Here is a 19,615-nt window from a genome sequence, read left to right on the forward strand (position 1 = left end):
GGGCCAGGTACTTTCAGGAAGAGTTTATTGAAGAGGAGGCTTTAAAAAAGAGAAGAATCCTTAAAAATAAGACACGTCTTTCCTCTAGGTGAATCAGAAAGCAGACCTAGAGCACCATTGATTCTTCCTAAGAAGGCCCTGGCAAACAGTCCTTTCATGGGTTTGGCTGCTTTTCTTTTCAATGTTGAAGTTGTTTTTGAGCTTCTTCTCTTCCCTTTTCCCGGGCTGGACATACCCAAAATCATGTGCCTCAAAAGTGTTCATATTTCTTACTCAGCCTCTCTGTGCTCTGCAAAATGGGGATAATAGTAGTACCTATCCCATAGGATTGTTGTGAAGAAATGGTGATATGAAATTGCCCTCCAACCCTCCCATCTTCCCACTAATCCAGGGTGTTGCCATTGAGTCAGCTCCAACTCCTGGTGACCTTATGTATAAAATTAAAAGACCCAAATCCGTTGCTGTTGAGTTGATTCCGACTCATAGTGACCCTGTAGGACAGAGTAGACCTGCCGCATAGGGTTTCCAAGGCTATAATCTTTACAGAAGCAGACTGCCACATCTTTCTTCCATAGAGTGGCTGGTGGGTTCGAACTGCTGACCTTTCCGTTAGCAGCCAAGTGCTTAACCACTGGGCCACCAAGGCTCACCTTATGTATAACAAAACTAAATGTTGCCTGGTCCTGCACCATCTTTATGATTGTGGGTATGTCTGAGTCCGTTGTTGTGACTACTGTGTCCATCCATCTCATTAAGGGTTTCCCTCATTTTCACTGACCCTCTACTTTATCAACCATGATGTCCTTTTCTAGGATTGGTCTTCCTGATGACGTGTCTAAAGTAAGCAAGCCAAAGTCTCACCATCCTCACTTCTAAGGAGCATTCTGATTGTATTTCTTCTAAGACTGATTTGTTCTTTCTTCTGGCAGTCCACGGTATATTCAATATTCTTCTCCAACACTACAATTCTAATGTATCAATTCTTCGGTCTTCCTTATTCATTGTCCAGCTTTCACATGCATATGAGGCAATTGAAAAGACCATGGCTTGGGTCAGGCACACCTTAGTCATCAAAGTGAAACCTTTGCTTTTAAAACTTTAAAGAGGTCTTTTGCAGCAGATTTGCCCAATGCAATATGTTGTTTGATTTATTGACTGCTGCTTCCATAGACATTGATTGTTGATTCAAGTAGAATGAAACTGTTGACAACTTCAGTTTTTTTCTCCATTTATGATGATCAGTCCAGTTGTGAGGATTTTCATTTTCTTTATATTCAGGTGTAATCCATACTGAAGGCTGTATTCTGTAACCTTCATATTCTGTAACTTTCATCAGTAAATGCTTCAAGTTGTTTTCACTTTCGGCAAGCAAAGTTGCTGTCATCTGCATATCCTAGGTTGTTAATGAGTCTTCCATCAATTCTGATGCCACGTTCTTCTTCATATAGTCCAGCTTCACCCATTATTTGTTCAGCATACAGACTGAATAAGTAGGGTGACAGGCTATGACCCTGCTGCACGCCTTTTGATTCTGAACTAGGGTACAGTCACATTAACTTAATTTGGCTGCACAAAGTGATCAGGCAAAACAAAGCCCTAACGTTTATGTTTTCTGAGTCTCCTTCAGGACCAGTGTACTGTGGCTGCTGCTGATTTGAGGGCTCTCAACTTCAGATTTATACTCTCCAGCCTGTCAGACATCTGCAGCTGTATGTCAGAGAAAACCTCGAACTCAAAATGTCCCGAAGCGAGCACATTATCTTCCTCTCCAGACTGACTTCTCCTTGTTTCTGTAATCTAGGTGGATATCCTGGCAATGCCAAGGGGCTAGCATTCACTCAGGCATCTACTCCAGGCTCCTGAATCATCCTTGATACTTCACTGCCCCTCTCCAATCCATCACTACCTTCTCTTTTATCCGTTCCTTCTAGTTAATAGTACCACTGCCTTAATTTAGGCCCCATAATTTCTCCTCAAAATCCAATCCAATCTCTCAAATCCAATCTTGTCATATTGCTTGTGGACCACTCTTTTCCTTACAACTCTCCCACCTCCCAATCTACAGAGTCTCTTCAACACTTATTAGCTGTATGAATTTGGGAAAATTAATCTACCTGTGCCTCCCTTTCCTTATTTGTAAAGTGGACTGTTGTGTAGATTAAATGATTAATCATGCAAAAACACTTAGGAAAGTTCTTACATATGCAAGTCCTCAAAAAGTGTTTGCTATTATTATTATTATCACTACTATTGTTGTCTCAGGTCCATGCTGTTCTTATGTTCAGTTTGTTCCTAGAAAGGAAAATCCTTCTCCTTTTCCCAGTACTCTTTCTGCCCGTCCCTGGGTTTTACTGTTTATTTCTCTCGTGTCACCTACCACAGTGCGTTGACATAATTGAAATGATCGATTTATGCGTCTGATCCTTTCCACCAGACCATTAACTCCTCGAGGGGAGGAACTCTGGCACGTAGTAAATGGTCAATAAATGTTGGCTCAACTGAACATTAAGAATAAACTCTTATCTCTAGGCGAAAAGCCTCGGCCCCGCCCGATTCGGGGGCGGGGCGGGGAGCTCCGCGCGGGTGGCGGGTGGGGGTGGGGGTGGGACTCTTTTTCCTCGCCGTGGCGGCGGAAGCACACGGCGTGGGTTAGCGGCAAGACGTCGTCGGAGGAAGGCTGAAAAAGCCCAAGGTGCTGCCGTTGCTAGTACAAGTCGGACTTGCTGTTGCCCGAGTCGTGCGTGCAGAGGTCTGGGACCCAGCGGAGCCCGCAGCCGCGGTCCCATAGCCCACCTCTGCTCACTCCTGCCCGACCTGCGGTGATGGAGCCGGCCACCGTGCTGCCCTCGGGCCCGCGCCCCGCGCTGTCCCTCGGGGGCCCGGGCCCTCTGGGCGAGTTCCTGCCTCCTCCCGAGTGCCCAGTCTTCGAGCCCAGCTGGGAAGAGTTCGCGGACCCCTTTGCTTTCATCCACAAGATCCGGCCCATAGCCGAGCAGACTGGGATCTGTAAGGTGCGGCCGCCGCCGGTGAGTCACGCCAGCACCCCGGATCCTGCTCGTGGCTAGGGAGGGAGCGAGGCGGCGCGGGGTCGGGGAGGCCCGAGGCACGGAGCGCGGGGAGCAGAGGCGCCCCGGAGGCCGCATCAAGTTTGGGGCTGCCAAGAGCGTCGGAGTTAGGCAGGGGAGGAAGACGGGAGCTTCTCCAGGGTGGGAGATAAGGAGCGTGGGAGAGCAGGGGTTTTGGTGGTGCGACTGGGTGGGCCCGGTCGACCGGGGCTCCGGCGACGGGTGTGCGGCCCGGCTTGGGTGTTCGGGTTCGGTTCCGGATGGAGTGGTGGCGGGGGTGGTCGCAGGAGTGTTTCCTCCCGGAGCCAGGCGGAGGCGCGGGCGGGGAGGGAAGGCTCGGCTGCCTGGTCCTCGCCTCCTCCCCGGGGTGCGGGGGTGTGTGATGGGGTGGGGGTGGGGGAGTTGCGAGTTGTCGTGCGAGGAGGAAAGTTTTCAATATGGCGGCGGGAGCCCCTGGTCCTTTGTGTGGTGGCGGCGTCGGCCCGGAGCGGCCCTCACCTGGGCGCCCCACCCTCCAGACCAGGGTACCCCCACCCCCTCGTCCCCGGGCCTCCTGGTGTCCTCCGGCCTGGGGTCGAGGAGGGGGCGTCCAGCGCTGCCGGGGGCGGGGGAGGAGCCGCGGGTTTGGCTCCGGAGCGGATGTGTTGTGGGGGGCGTAAGTGTCGGGGGGGCACTTTCGGGGGGGGGGGGGCAGGGCAGGCGAGGGTGGACCCGATGCCCGCCTGCGCTGCTGTTCTCTCACGCACCCTACTTTGGCCCATCCGCTCGGCTCTGTAGGAGAGGCCTGAGCTGTGTTGTTGAGGGGTGGTTTGGGGGCGAGGCCGCGTTTGTGTGGGGGGTTATGACAGACAAGAAGATCTCCGAAGCTTGAATGCCCCTTTCTCCTGTCCCCAACCTCCGGGGGCTGAGACGCAATCATCCTCCTCAGCTCCTCATGCCCTGTCTAGAGCGCCTCGGGCCTGGGGGCTGTGTGAGGGGTAGGGTGTTTCTTACGCGATCCCTAACGGCTGCAACGTCCGCTGAGGAAAGTCCGCCCCCACCCCCCACCCCCTGAGCTGGAACTGGCTGCGCTCCTACAACCCTGGGTTTTTTGCCCACCTTTGGGGATGGTCCGAGTCCGAGTTGGCATAAACGACGGTTGGACAGATTGGAACCGTTGGGAAGGAGGTTTAACTGCCTTTCCTACTGTCCGTCCCGTTCCGTCCCCCGCCCCCCACCCTGCCAGTGGAGGAAGACCCCCTCCCATCCCTTTCTCCCTTAAGATTGCTCTTTGTAATGACATTTTGAGTTGCAGGGATTCTGTTTTGAGGAATATCCCTGAATAAGTGTTTCTTAGCCCCCTCAAAAATTTTTCAAAACACGAACCCCATACTTTAAATAGTTTTTCTTGGACAAGTTTTGAAACTGGAGATAAAATATGTATCTCAAAAATTAACTTGCCAGCTTGTGTGGGGGAAAATTTGAAAACAGATCCATTTCTCTCAGTGAAGTGGACAAGGCTGATTCTTGTTTCTGAAGGAAAGTAAATTTAGAGTGTAAAGGGGCCTGCAGAGAAGTTAGTTAACCGCAGCTGGTTAGAGCCAAGATTTTAATTCTTGGAAGAATAGATTGTTTCAAACATTTAGCAGTTTTATGTCGAATGTTAGAACGGGTGAATATGAATATTGTACATTCACATTAATGAGATTTTATTTAGAATTTTATTAGGCAACTTGAGTAAGTTCTTGGTAACCAAAATATGAGGAGTCAGGTTCCAGGGAGTTGTCCTCCATATTGGTATTGTGGGGCTGGGGTAAACCCTTCATCCTGTTTTTTTTTATTCTGTGCCTTTTTAGGGCCCTTTTCCTGAAAAGATAGTGTTTCTCTGGTTAGGTTTGACTACCCATTTCCACATCTTGGCTAGTATATTGATGGTAAGCTTTGCTAAATGTGTGGTTGTATTTCCTTTTACCATTCTGAATGTCAGACATGATGGCCACCATTTTGTATTGAGAGTACTACATACTACAGCCTAGGGAAGGGTGTTAAAGAGGCACAAATAATCTACAAACATAAGCAATGCTCTGTTTTGGAGACTGCGTTTGTGTGGAGGGGGCTTGCCTTCTCCATCGTTTAACAAACTCCTATGCCAAATGGAAAGAGTTTGAGTATTTTTTGTTGATATAACCACGAAAAGGGAAATCTTTCCAGAAGTTGTAGCTCTTGAAGAGGGGTCTTGTTGGAACAAAGGCTTCTTAAGAGATGTAAACAGTCTTTGTTTTGGAAACTGTTTTGTTTTAGGAAAGCTAACTGTGAACAAGTGGTTTCATATAGTTGAAATATAGCAAAAAAAAAAAAAAAACCCTTCAAGAGGTATGAAATATTTTCCATGGTGGTAGCTATATAATGCCTGTATTTCTAGATGATTTTTGTTCACTGAGATTTTGGGACACAATTGGTTGTACTGAAAAGGGGATTTGAGCAATTGGTATTTTACTTGTTAGGAGGAAAGAGTAAGAATTATTAAGCATGTTTAATTCCTATTTTTGTTACCTTTGTATTTTTAATGGTACTTATATATTTTCAGTTAAAACTGCGTTCTCAGTGAAGGAAAGCTTATGAGCTTAGAAGCTGCTTGGCTTCGGAAAACTTCAGATTTTTAAATTATTTTGTATATGGGGGCTTAGAGGTTCACAGAAATTTGTGAAAATATAGTAGGATAAATGTGATAAAAAGTAGTAAGTCAAGAAGACAGTACTCAAATCCTGAGTTAAATGTTTAAAGAGAGAAAAAAAAAACCCTTTGTTTCAGATTACATGAGTATATAGGATAATCAGGCTTATTTTCTTGGCTGAGACCTTTTTTAAATCTAATTTGGCTTATGTTTTTGTTGCCTTTAAAATTCACATTTTCATTTTCTTTTTATACTTAGTTGTCTGATAAGGACAAATTACATATTTCATGTCACTTTGTGGTATTGGAGATAATTTTAGCTGTGTAGCTATTAGGCAGAAAATAGTTGCCTGTTCAGTAAATACTTTTTTGAATCTCCTAAATTTGATTGGAATATATTTGATATATTTTTTTCTTTCTTCTTCTCGAACATCAAGCATTTGGCCATAGATGGGTGGATTCCACAAATTTCTTCTTTGGCGCTGTCTGAAAGTCAGGGATTTAAATCAAACCCCACATGGCACAGTAGACACTTTTTTTTCAGCTTGAACTTCCTGTGGTCACTAACTAGTTTGATCCCTTTATAGCCAAAGTATAAAACTGCCTTGAAGTGTTTTAATACAGTCAGCTTGTTTGAGTGAACCTATTGGTTGAACCCTTACAGATGGGGAGGAACTTAAATGTACATTTTAGGCTTTCTTTGTATGGAAGACTTGTTAATGTATCATGGAGCTCATTTACTCCCATTCCTGCCTATCATTGTCCCGGTTCTCGATTGGATTGACTTTGGCCTCTCTCTCTGTTGTTTTCCCAATTTCCTTGGTTTCATGAAATCTTTTTCTAGTGGTGATTCTTTGGCTTCATTAAACCCTTGACATGTGGAGAAGAGGCTTATCAATAGAAACATCTTTGAGTGAAGGAGGAATTTATAACTTTTTTTTTTTTAACAGCTCTGTTGAAATATAATTCATACATCATACAGTTCACCCATTTAAAGTGTACAGTTGAATGGTGTTTTTATATCCACAGAGAACATTTTTTATCACCCCCAAAAGAAACCCTGTACCCGCTTATAACTGATTTTTAAGACGAATTTAGGCCTACATTGCCCAGGAGAAAAACATCCATTTTTTTCTCACTTGGTAGGAGACTGGATTAGGTCTTACAGTTTTAATTTACAAGTAAGTGTCTGCCTTTAAGCAAAACAAAAATAAACCTCATTTGTTGTAGTCTTTGAATGAGTGTTTAGCTAAATTTTACTTTATCAGTGGTAAATTGGTTATGCTAGGAGCCACATACATGTCTGTAGAGTTATATAACCCTTAGTGACCTACTCAACAAAATTAATAGATTTTTGTAATGGGATGTGAGTAATTTTGCAAATACACGTGGCAGTTAAAGATCGCGACCCCGCCCCCACCAGCAAAAAATTCCCTTCCTATGATTATAGGATTTGTTTTTAAACATACAATCTGTTTTTATGGAACTAAATGACTAGAGAATTGCTTTTGATGTGTTAATAAATGTTCTTTGTTAAAGCTGGTGTTTGAATGCTTTCATTTTTGAGACACTTATTTAAAAAATGAATAAAATTATTAACCCTTAATTTCGTTCTTTCTTTGTCTGTAAGATATCTAATTTCCTGTATGATCTAGAGTATTTCTGGTTGGTTGGTTGGTGATAAACTCTGTTTAATTTGGGGCACAATAAGAAAGTCCAGGATGTTATGTTCAGGATAGTTTTGGATATAGGCAGGCAGAAATCTGCCAGTGGGAGAATTTTCTTTTAGAAATGCAAAAAATATCATTGTAAACTATTCAATTAAAAAAAAATTGAGCCCGGCTAATGTGTTGTAATGGGATCTTCCTGCAGACTTTTGTATCCTGTTATTGTTGCCTTAATTGGACCACATTAAGGTTGGCTATAGAAAAGGATAAGGGAGAACCCATGCCACAAAATGAAAGGGCTAATTGAGCTCCTTGTATTGTGGTTCATGAAGCCTACTTGTGTACCTCTTTCTAAATGCCATCTGTAGGCTTAAAAAACCACTAACTTAGGAGAATCTTGCTTTCCTCCTTGCACAGTGCTTTCTGCTTGGTTTATGTTGAGGTTGTTCTGTGATTTTTCTGTTTTTAAGGGAATTAGATACTCTCTGGGGATTATACTGATATACCTGTTTTAAATGTAAAAGGTCATTGCCGACCAAAAAAAAAATTAAAATGAAGTAGAATAAATGTTGGGGACTGAACTACAACTTCGTGAAGTTTCTGTTAAGTTTGGGTCACTTGAAGGGGAATCTGACAGGAGGCATACTGACAAGGTTCTTTGGGATAGGTCGGTGTGTGGCGTGATATCTTGAGAAAGCCATTTCCCTGAGCTATTCCCATTAACTTTTTTTTTTTTTCACTATTAACTTTTGATTAAAAGTTTGAGAAACTAATAATGATTTTAAAAATTCTGGTTAATGATCAGTTTTAGACATGAGAATTGTATGCAATCTAACAAAGATTTCTTAAGCATTTATTAACTGCTATAACCTAGCACAGGAGTAAAGAGAAGAATTAAATGAGATTTTACCTTTGTACACCTCAATTCTTCCACGAATGTTTCTTTTTTGTCAATAACTATTATGTGAGCTGTATGTTGAATGGAACTTGAATACAGTCAAGTTTATGAGCCAGACTAATGAAGAAAAGCCTCCTTTAGGGTGGCGGCGACACATTTCTGTTCATAATTGTAAAGTCTTTGGAACAAAGAATGTGGAATTTGAGTAAATGCAGTCTTTAGGTCCTTCTTTTTTTCCCACCATGATTTACACATTTAAATCTTAAATTGTAGACCATTTCTTATAAAGCACCATTGCCATATACCTTTAGGCACAGCCTAGAGAGTCATTCCGACAGTTCATTTATCATTTAAGCGTTCTTTCTGGACATAAAGACTGATTACTTTCTTCTGCCAGAGCCATTACTTCTAGGGTGTAAGTTAAAAAAATTTCTCATGAAAATTTTCAAGCATACACAAAAGTATAGAGAGTAGTCCCTCTAGCTGTCTTCCTGGATATGATAGAAAGTAGAAATAAGGGAAGCAACACTGGGGTTGAGAGCAGACTATAGTGACCTTCAGTGTAGAGGTCCGTTTGGCTTAGCTTTTGTCTTATTCAGGGTATGAGTGAGAGGTTAGGGCAATTAAGAGTGAGCTTTTCTATAGCCTTTAGTGAGTGATAGTCGGTTTGCTCAATTAGGCCGGGGCCTGTTTTTTTATGTGGCTTTGCTTCTTTGCTACACATTTGTTGGAACCTGTGAAGAAACTTGACTATCTCCAGGTCAAGTCTTGACACACAGAGGTTTGGTAGTGGCGGTGGGAGTGAATGATGGTTGCAGGACGTCCTCTGCCATCATAGTTCCATTTCCTTTTCATTTTTTGTATTGTCCAAACTTTATCTCAATTTTCTTCTTTTAGAAGGGGCTGTTCCGGTCAAGGTAGACATCTTAGCCTGACAGAATAGAGCTGGGAATCAGGAGTAACCAAGAGATAGTATGAAAACTTTTTCTGGAAAAAGTTTTAAGGAAACGAGAATCAGAAGGGCCTAATGTTGTTGGTTAGGTTGTTAGGTTAACTTTTTTCTGTGAAGAATGGTACAGTTTGACTTTCAGCGTTGATGTTAGAGTCTGTTTCTCCAGAATTGCTAATTAAAGCTTATGTGGTAATAAAATATATTCTTCAATTTAAAGATTATTGTTTTTAGTTGCTGTCAATTCCAATTTATGGTGACCCCACCTGTGCAGAATAGAACTGCTCCATAGGGTTTTCAAGGCTGTGACCTTTCAGAAGCAGATCTCTAGGCCTTTTGGGTGGGTTTGAACCACCAACCTTTTGGCTACTAGTCCAGTGCATAGATGTTAGGTCATTTAAAATCTAAGGGCTTCTGCCCTCCTGCCCTCTGAAAAGATAACTTCAGTTCTCAGGTAGGAGGCTGGTTGAACTCATATCAGGCAGAAGATCACATAATAAATGGCTTTTTTGAACTTTCTGATTCCATTTCACTTAGTAATCTCTTGTAAAATGTCATAAAATTTAATGGAGGGATAAAACCTTGAGATTTATCAAGGACGTGTGTGTGTGTGTGTGTGTGTGTGTTAGTTTATTTTTTAAAAGCCAGCTCCTCTATTATGTAAAAGAGGACAGGAGGGGGTGTTGTTTCCAGATTTTAAAATTAGGAGGGTAGAGTCTTGAATTTTATTTCATCATGACCTTGGACAAAGTCGTTTTATTCCAATGTATGCCTTCTCATCTGCTAGAAGGGCATTTGACACTGACCTAGGGCTGCTGTCCAGATTAATTAATTGATGGATTGCAAAGAGCTTAAATCCCAAAGCTTTATTTGCTCATTGCTAAGAAGAGTCTGGGGACAGATTTAGAGAGACAAGGGTTAGTGCCAAATGCATAGCCCTTATTTTCCTCTACAGTGAAGGGATTTTTTAAGGTGAAACTTGAAAAGGCAAAAGGCCAGGATCAAAACGACAGAAACTAATACTTCTATTGGTTTAGATGAAGCTTTTCTGTACCTGGATCTTTAAAAAAATTAGTGAGGTTAAAATTATTCAATTTTTTTCAGATAGAGCTGCTATAAATTATTTTGGAAAATCTGCCGGTGTATGTTTGTGTTATGTGTGTCTTTTGTGTGTGTATGTAGGCAGGAGTTTGTATTTGTGAGCTTTGTGCTAAGACACGTTTAAAAATTATTTTAATTTCCACTAGTGTGGGATGACTGTGATGCTGTGGAAGCCCTGAAAATGGAAGTACATTATACCTTATCTAACAAATAACTTAGATAATCCCACTTTTTGCCTGACAGTTGGGGTCAGTAGGCTGAATTATATTTCTATAGTTATCCTACTTGTGAGGTAGGGAGAAAACGAAAAGAGGTAGCAGGGAAAATGTGCACTTTGGTCTTTAAAAAAAAAAAAAAAAAAAAAGCCTAAGAACAGAGCTGGAATATATTTTATGCTTTACTTATAATTAGGCAGTGGAAGAAAGACCTTCCATGAAGATTACAGTCTAGAAAACCTTATAGGGCAGTTCTACTCTGTAGACATGGGGTCGCTATGAGTCAAAAATTTACAGCATCTAATAACAATAATTAGGGAAGCTTTTTTTTTTTTTTTTTTAAATCTGATTAGAACCCCTATATAATCCTATGCAAACTTAGATTCCCCAGTTTTTTTGTTCAAATACACCTTCTATTATTTTGGACCTAATATCATGCCTTGTAGGTGGATCCACGTGTACTCTTATTTCTAGTATGACTTTAGTGTGACTTTTTATTTTTTTGTCTTGCATCAAGCAGTTTACTCAAAATAATGTTGTTGTGTGCTGTTGAGTCAATTTCGGCTCACAACGACCCCATGTGACAAGAGTAGAACTGCCCCATAGGGTTTTCTAGGCCATAGCCTTTACAGGAGCAAATTGCCAGGTCTTTGCCCCGCAGAGCAGCTGTGTAGATTTGAACTGCCAACTTTTTGGTTAGCAGCCAAGTGCTTAACTGTTGCACCATCAGGGCTCCTTGCTCAAAATAATAAATATATTAAAATGCTCTTCAGTGGTGTATATGCCAAGTTTTAAACCTTCAAATGTTGAGTATTTTTATGTGGAGCGAGCAGGTAGCTAGACTAAGATTTGTCTTCCCAGTTATGCTCCTCATGTGGCCCTAGGCAGATTTTTGTGCATTCCTGTGCTCATTCTTACCACCTCTCCTGCTTGACCAAAGTGTAAAGATCAGAGACCTAAAGTCTAAACTTTAGTGTGTTTTGAGCACTTGGTTGGAGCTTTTGTTAAGTATGTATTCCTATGAGGCATACATACTACACACTACAGATAGAGAAATGTTACCATCTTACCCTAATCACATAACTCCAGCAACAAAGAACAAATCCCTATCAAAACCACATAATTACAAGGTCTTTAAGGCAGGATCCTCCCAATTTTCTATGTGGTTGTACCAACTCATCATTTGGTGATATTTAAACCAGATGGTAATGTCTCGTCCTTGCCAGGCTTTGACATCAAGGGAAGAGACTGGGAGGGGGTAGGATCTCTTAGGATTTGTACTCTGGTATCTTTGTGGGACGAGAGTTGAGGGGGTTGAGATGGGAGGGGGTCTATAATGAGAGAATTTCTGGAGTGTAGCCCCAAATTTGTAAAATTCCACGTATTCTAAGTTTTTTCCTCTTCCAGGGAGGCTCTTATCCAATATTATCATACATTTTGAACTAATTGAGAACAGCCACCAGATTTTCCAGTGGGAGGCTGGCTTCAGGGATTTGTCTAGGGTGTGGGTTTGGGGTTTTTAAGAAATGCACTTGATGGCAGCCCACTCTTCTGGGTTCCTCTAGAACTGCTTTTTTTCACTGCTAACCTTGTATATGTCTGTATCTATATCTGTATGTGTGTGTGTGTATTTTTTTCAGTCGTAAAATACAACAAAATTGACCATTTTAAACATTTTTGAGTGTACAATTCAGTGGCATTAAGCACATTCACAATGTTATATAATCATCATTATTTATTTTTAGACTTTTTAATCATTTCAAATAGAAACTCTTATCTATTAAACAGTAACTCCTCATTATTCCCTCCCCCAGCCTGATAACCTCTATTTACTTTCTGTCTTGAATTTGTCTATTCTAGGTACCTCATATAAGTGTAATTATACAATATTTGTCCTTTTGCATCTGGCTTATGATGATTTATGAAGGACATAGGACTGGGCAGCGTTTCATTCCCTTATGTGTGGGGTTGCCATGAGTTGGGGACTGACTTGACAGCAGCTAACAACAACATATTTGCTAGCTAGGAAATGAAATTTTTAAGAGAATAGAGGTTTTTTCTTTTTGCTTATGAGCAGTTTTATTTTTGCTATTTTTTGTTTTTATTTTTTATCTTTGTAAAGATATATATAAAATACAGTATTGACCAATTCAGCATTTTACAGTATACAATTTAGTGCTGTCAGTTACATTAATCATAAGACTAGAGATTTAAGTGGAAAAGAGTAGAGTAGAACTCAAAACATGTGGCTTCTGTGTTCTGCTGTTTACATGTTATCCTTGATCTGCTAGCCTTAAGAACTATATTCTGTTAACCTGCCTATAAAATGAATATTACTGGCCCTGCTTTACAAAGTGAGGCTCAAAGAGGTAAGTAACTTGCTTAAGGTCCCCTGACTGGTAAGTGGTAGAGCCAGGATTTGAACCCAGGCACTACCGTTTCAGCATTAGCGCTTCTAACCACTATTTATATTGCATCTTATAACCATAATGATAACAATTGTGATTACATGAGATGGTTGATGGGAAATTACTTTAAAAATTATGAAGCTTATTGTTTGTTTATACCCTTGCTGTCCTGGCTGGCTACCCAGTCTTCCTTTTTTATCCTGATAGTTTCAGCAAAAACCATTTTCAATACTTAGTTCTTACTGCTAAGGTAGGTATTAGATCCATTTTATAGATAAAGAAACTAAACCTCAGAGAAGTGAAGTGCCTTGTTTAATGTGACACAATTTCTAAAACACAGATGAGCTCAGTGTTGTTCTTTCTAATGTATACAGTAGCTCCCTTCATAGATTCCAGCCTACTTCTTTCATTCCCCCCTCACAGGTTTTTTTGGAAGGAGAGTGTGATTTTCATTCTCTTCCTTCTGGCTTTCAAAACACAACTGCCTGTTTTTGGGGGGGCGGGGTGGCAAGGGGCAGGGAGTGGTAGGAAGCTATCTTGGTGCTAGTAACTGCAGAGAAATCTATTAAAAATAGTTGCACGAATATGATACCAAAATACCGTTTAGTTTTGTCTTTTTATCAATAGTTATGAACTTAACCCTTTTACGTACTGTTGTTCGGTTGGCTCATTTATATAGCAACTCCTGGTTCATCATTTTAATGTGATTGCTTCACACTGGAAAAATATTTAGAACTTAAAAGTCCCCTGAATATACCTCTGCCTCCTATCAAAGTAGTTCTGGGGCTCCAGCCCAGAAGAACTGAGTCAGTCTCATGTGGAGCCCAAGTGTTTGAATTTTAAGCAGCTGCTCTGGTCATTCTAAAGTTCAGCTAGGTTTGAGAACCACTGATTTAGGTAATTCCCTGATGAGGTTTAGGCAGCTTTAATATAAGGAATTTTCCTACCTGTTGACTTCAAATTGATCTGAGATTTTTAGCTGAAGGACTGTACTACAGGAGACTGTGGAATCCTTGGTATCAACTCTGGTGAATGAAGAAATGAATTCTTACAGTTGGTTGTGGGTTCAGTTCAACACATTTATTAATGTCAGTAAGTGCTAGACATTGTATGTTGTTTCTAGAGTTTCAGAAAACAACAGCTTTGATTTAAAGGAACTCAAAGTCTAATGGTAAGAAAGATCTGCAAGTTGATTATGCCATATGGTGTAAGCAAGGAATGGAAGTTACATGTAGAATGGTTGAAGATACTAGAGTTGGGGTATGGAATGCCTCCCCCCAAAAAAACAGTTGCTGTGGAGTTGATTCTGACTCACAGTGATCCTATGTTTGTCAGAGTAGAACTGTGCTGCGTAGGGTTTTGAATAGCTGATTTTTCAGAAGTAGGTCTCCAGACCTTTCTTCCGAGGCACTTCTGGGTAGACTGGAACCTCCAACCTCTCAGTAGCTGAGCACATTGATTGTTTGCACCAGTCACCCTGGGGACATGGAGATGGGTGGAATATGGGTAGAAGGGCCTGCCTGGGATATTTGGGGAGGCTTTACCTCACCTGGATCAAGGTGTGAGGGTGGGAGAAGAAGTAAGGGTAAGAATGAGAATGAAAGTTACGACAGAACCCCCAGGAACACTAACATTTGAGGAGGGAAGAGAGGATCTACTTGCAGGTACCAGGAGATGTGGTGTTGGGAAGCCAAGGGAGAAGCAGGTTTATTGAAAGCCAGTATTTCAAACTTATATGTGACTTCATGGTAATGATTTCTCAAGTCTCAACTCAAGACATGGTTGCAAAACTCTTAAAACCTGGAAAAGTAGATAATTGCAAAGTTTACATGGTGTTCCCCAGTGATACCAGGTAGCCGAGACCCAGGCTGCAACTTTCTTATATTTTTGAGTAAAATGGCTTATCTTTCAAATAGCATTTATTTTGAAATGTGGCAAATAAACATTAAAAAAATAACAAAGCAGTTGATAGTACTAACTCTACTACAGTAACATCTTAAGATCAATTTATTTTAACGTCTTTGGAGTTTAGATTTTATCTGCTATCCTAAATTGTGCGTGCCTGTGTATTAGTACATCTTTTTCTTTTCAAACAGGAGAGCTAGCCTTGAAGCTTAGTCAGAATTATAGCATATTAAACAGACTGGCACGCCGACCTTGTGTAAATATTAAACAGTCTGGTAGTGGGATAAATCGAGCAGTTTCCTAGCATTGCAGTTCAGGTTCAAGCTTCAGTGTTTTACTTCAAATATGGCTATTAGGAATCATCAAGAAAACTCAAACCTGTTGCTGTCAAATCAATTCAGACTCATGGTGACCCCATGTGTTACAGAGTAGAGCAGAACTCCATAGGATTTTCTTGGCTATAATCTTTACAGAAGCAAATTGCCAGACCTTTCTTCTGTGGTGCCACTGGGTGGGTTGGAACCACCAACCTTTTTTTTTTAAATTGTACTTTAGATGAAGGTTTACAGAACAAACAAGCTTTTCATTAAACAGTACACATACTGTTTCGTGACACTGGTTACCAACCCCATGACATGTCAACACTCTCCCCTTCTCGACCTTGGATTCCCTGTTACCAGCTTTCTTGTCCCCTCCTGCCTTCTAGTCCTTGCCCCTGGGCTGGTGTGCCCCTTTAGTCTCTTTTTGTTTTATGGGCCTGTCTAATCTTTGGATGAAGGGTCAACCTCAGGAATGACTTCATTACTGAGCTAAAAGGGTGCCATACTCTCAGGGTTTCTCTAGTCTCTGTCAGGCCAGTAAGTCGGGCCTTTTTTTGTGAGTTAGAATTTTGTTCTACATTTTTCTCCAGCTCTGTCCAGGATACTCTATTGTGATCCCTGTCAGAGCAGTCAGTCGTGGTAGCTGGGCACTGTCCAGTTGTATAGGACTCAGTCTGCCACCAACCTTTTGATTAGTAGCTGAGAGCAAACCGTTTGCGCCACACCAGGGACCTCTATTAGGGATCATACTTGTTCTAAAATTATTTCACCTTTTAATGTTAGGCTTGCAGTTAATTGCAGCAGGGCTAAATATTTATTAAATATTTGCATCTATTGAAGTGGTTACCTTTCTTCGTTAATACAATAGCAAATATGTCTTTAGATGAATGGAACATTAAGCACAACAAAGATTTAGCAACCTTTCGGTATCTTTGAGGCACCGGCTGATTTTTAGTCTAACTACTGTCCCTTTCCTGACCCTGATTTTTAATCTGCAGGAGTGACCATTTTGTAGTGGACTAAAGGTAGAGCATGTGTTTACAGATCTAGTGAGGCCTTAAAGTTAAGGTGTGGGATGTTTAACTTTCTCTGCCCTTGGTGCCCAGATAGGTTTGGGTGTTACTGAGGGAATATTGAGGGAGCAGAGTCCAACCTCTTTCCTAAACTCCCCCTAACACCCATCCACACAAATCATTTTTGGAATCTTTCTGAAGTGAGTGTGCAGTCTTCTTAAGCAGCTTCAGTTTTCTGCCAGAAATTGTCTTTTCTATACTGGGATCCTAGGTATGAAAGAAAATCAAAACTACGTATTAAATACTTGCTTGGGGACAAACACTGGCAGTATAGCTAGTTGATCATAACATGCCTTGATGTAGATATACTGAAGTAATATTTGCAGCAATTGTAATCGCTGTAGGAGAGAAGGATCTGAAATTTCTTTTGGCCTCATTCAGTGGCTTCTGTACCATAAAATGTCTGTGAATGACCTGAAAAATAATTTTCTGTTAACTTTTCATGGTTGGCCCATATCATGATGTCAGCCATTTGAGTGGAAGATGATTTGTTTTAGGAATTTAGTTAGCCTTCTTAGAATCCTTTTTTAGTTAATTTTAAAAGGACATGTCCACAATAGGCGTGATAAGACTTTGGGGATATGCCAAGAACCTATTTTAATCACTCCATTAGGTAATTTTGGTAGAAGTCCATTTGGAAAATTTTGGGAAAGAAAATCTCCATGTGATAGTAGTCCCTGACTTACAATGGGATTCCTTTCTGACTCTGTTTTGATTCTGACATAAGTCGAATACCTTTTTTTATTTTTAAAGTTTTCATTATTATTGCCTTTTAATATGAGTATCTTTATAAATCTGATCTTTATTTGTCTTTGAACATCTGAGAATGATAACATCAGCAAATTTGGTGCTACAACATTGTATGTAGTATGTATTACTAACGATAAGATGTACCAAAAGACAGTCGTTAAGTGCGGTTCTTGGTAACTCTATATCATAAATTGGGGACTACCTGTAGTTAGTTCCCTTAATCTGTTGTTATAAACAAGATGTTGTTATAAACAAGATGGTAACGAGTTGCCATTGAGTTGGTTCTGACATATGGTGACCCCATCTGTGTCAGAGTAGAACTGTGCTTAATAGGGTTTTCCATGACTGATTTTTCGAAAGTAGATCGCCAGGCCTTTTTTTATGTGGCACCACTAGGTGGATTCGAACCTCCAACTTTTAGGTTAGTACATTAACAGTTTTCACCACCCAGGAACTCCAGTACTTATCTAGTGGCTGCAAAGTGGCCTACAAGGAAACTGTGTTTCTTTGATATTTGGGAAGCAGAATCCATGAGAAGGCTATTTTATACTTTTTTGTGGTTTTGACAGTAAATTTAGATCATTTAGAGGCCTTGCAAATACAGATTGTTATTGCCTGGTTTTATTAAAAGGGGTAAAAGAGGAATTTAAAGGACTAATGCTTAAAAAACAAATACTGTAGTATGTCTCTTTATTATTATTGTATGTTCATTTACTAATAGATGGTCGATGGAAACAGTGCTTTGCCTTTCTGAATATAAGTACTTTTAAACAAGAAGTTCTGTAAAACTGATGCCTTTCACCAGGCCTTATTTATAGGAGTTATAATTATATTAAAGGTACTTATCCTTTGGGGCAGTGGTGGTTCAGTGATAAAATTATCTAGACGTCCATGTGGGAGAATCAGGTTGGATTCCTGGTCAGTGCACCTCATGTGTAGCCAGCACTCATCTGTCAGTGGAGGCTTGCGTGTTGCTGTGGTGCTGAGCAGGTTTCAGTGGAGCTTCCAGATTAGCAAGAAAGACCTGGCGATCTTCTTCCCAAAATTAGCCAGTGAAAACACAGTAGGTTGCAATGGTCCAATATGCAACTTATCATAGGATGGCATGGGCTAAGACTGGGCAGCATTTTGTTTCATTGCACAGATTGGATGGAGAAGACCAGTAGGGCAGTTGTTTCCAAGGTGTGAACGAGGACCACAGGAGAGGTCCCAAGACCCTTTCAGGGGGTCCTTAAGAACGTCCGCTTTTCAACTAAATATCTCTCTGAGGCCAGATTTTCTTCATATACTTTAATCAAAGAATGTTTTACACCTGATTGACTGCAGCACCGGCTGTGAATATTCAGCTGATTTGTATTAAGCCAGACATAAAAGAGATTTACAAAATAATTGAAAACTAAAACAGTGCCACTCTTCTCAGTATTATTTATTATTAAGTGAATTAATATTTTTAATGTTTCGCTTTTAATTTCTAATATGATAAAAATTGATAGATACAACCCACATAAACTAAAGCTCCTGAGGTCTTCAATTTTTAAAAAAAAATTTTTATTGTGCATTAGGTGAAACTTTACAGAACAAATTAGTTCCATGACATTGGTTTCATTCCCCACAATGTGTCAGCATTCTCCCCATTTCCATCCCAGGTTCCTCGTTCCTTTCCTTCTGGTTTTCTACCCGTTCCTGCCTTCTCATCTTTTTGCTTTTGGACAGATGTTGCCCTTTTGATCTCATATAATTGATTCTAAGGAGCACGTTCCTCTCGGGTGTTACTGTTTATTTTGTGGGCCTGTCTATGGTTTGGCTGAAAGGTGGTCTCTGGGAATGTCTTCAGTTCCAGTTCAGGAGGGAGTCTTAGGGCCGTAGTCTCAGGGGTTCCTGAGGTCTTCAATTTAAAAAAAAAAAAAAAAAAAAATTTTTTTTATTGTACTTTAGATGAAGGTTTATAGAGCAAATAGTTTCTCATTGAACAGTCAGTACACAAATTGTTTTATGGCATTGGTTAACAACTCCACGGCATGTCAACATTCTCCCTTCTGACCTTGAAGACCTTTTTTTTTCGGTGAAAAATACATAGCCAAAGATAATCATGATTTCAAAAATTTCTACATGTACAATTCAGTGACATCGATTACATTCTTCCAGTTGTGCTGCTGTTCTCACTGTCCTTTTCCAAATTACTCTGTCACCATTATCTTCAACTCACTGCCCCCTAGGCTTCCCATCAAACCTTTTGAGTTGCTGTTGTCAGTTTGACCTCACATAGATAATTCTCTTTTTTTTGCACTTTAAATGAAGGTTTACAGAACAAATAGTTTCTCATTAAACAGTTAGTACACATATGCCCTGTGACAATGGTTAACAAGCCCAGTTCTTCAGTTTTTAAGAGTAAACTCTTAAGGGATCTTAAGGCTAAAATGTTGAGTTGTTGCAGTAGTGAAAAGGGAAAGTTTACTTCTGCAAAGGCTTGACACAGTAGGAATGAATGTAGGATGTGTTTGAGCAAGAGGTTTCTCTCTAATTGTATTTTTGTGTGCTCATCCTTTGAAGAGGCCTTTACAAAACCAGTAGAAGGTTATGTAAAAACTCAGCAGCTATTCTTTACTTACCTG

At 40.7% G+C, this 19,615-nt stretch overlaps 1 protein-coding gene across 1 annotated transcript in view; it reads left to right on the forward strand.

Annotated features, from left to right (window-relative positions):
• The first annotated feature begins 1,712 nt into the window (after positions 1 to 1,712).
• KDM5B (lysine demethylase 5B) overlaps positions 1,713 to 19,615 on the forward strand; it is an 88,600-nt gene continuing 70,697 nt past the window's right edge. Inside the window, exon 1 of the mRNA XM_004375280.3 lies at positions 1,713 to 3,026. Within this exon, the coding sequence (XP_004375337.1) occupies positions 2,823 to 3,026 (204 nt within the window). The 5' untranslated portion in view covers positions 1,713 to 2,822. The remainder of the gene's footprint in view (positions 3,027 to 19,615) is intronic.

The sequence above is a fragment of the Trichechus manatus genome, unplaced genomic scaffold (assembly GCF_000243295.1).
Source record: "Trichechus manatus latirostris isolate Lorelei unplaced genomic scaffold, TriManLat1.0 scaffold00035, whole genome shotgun sequence".
NCBI lineage: Eukaryota > Metazoa > Chordata > Mammalia > Sirenia > Trichechidae > Trichechus > Trichechus manatus.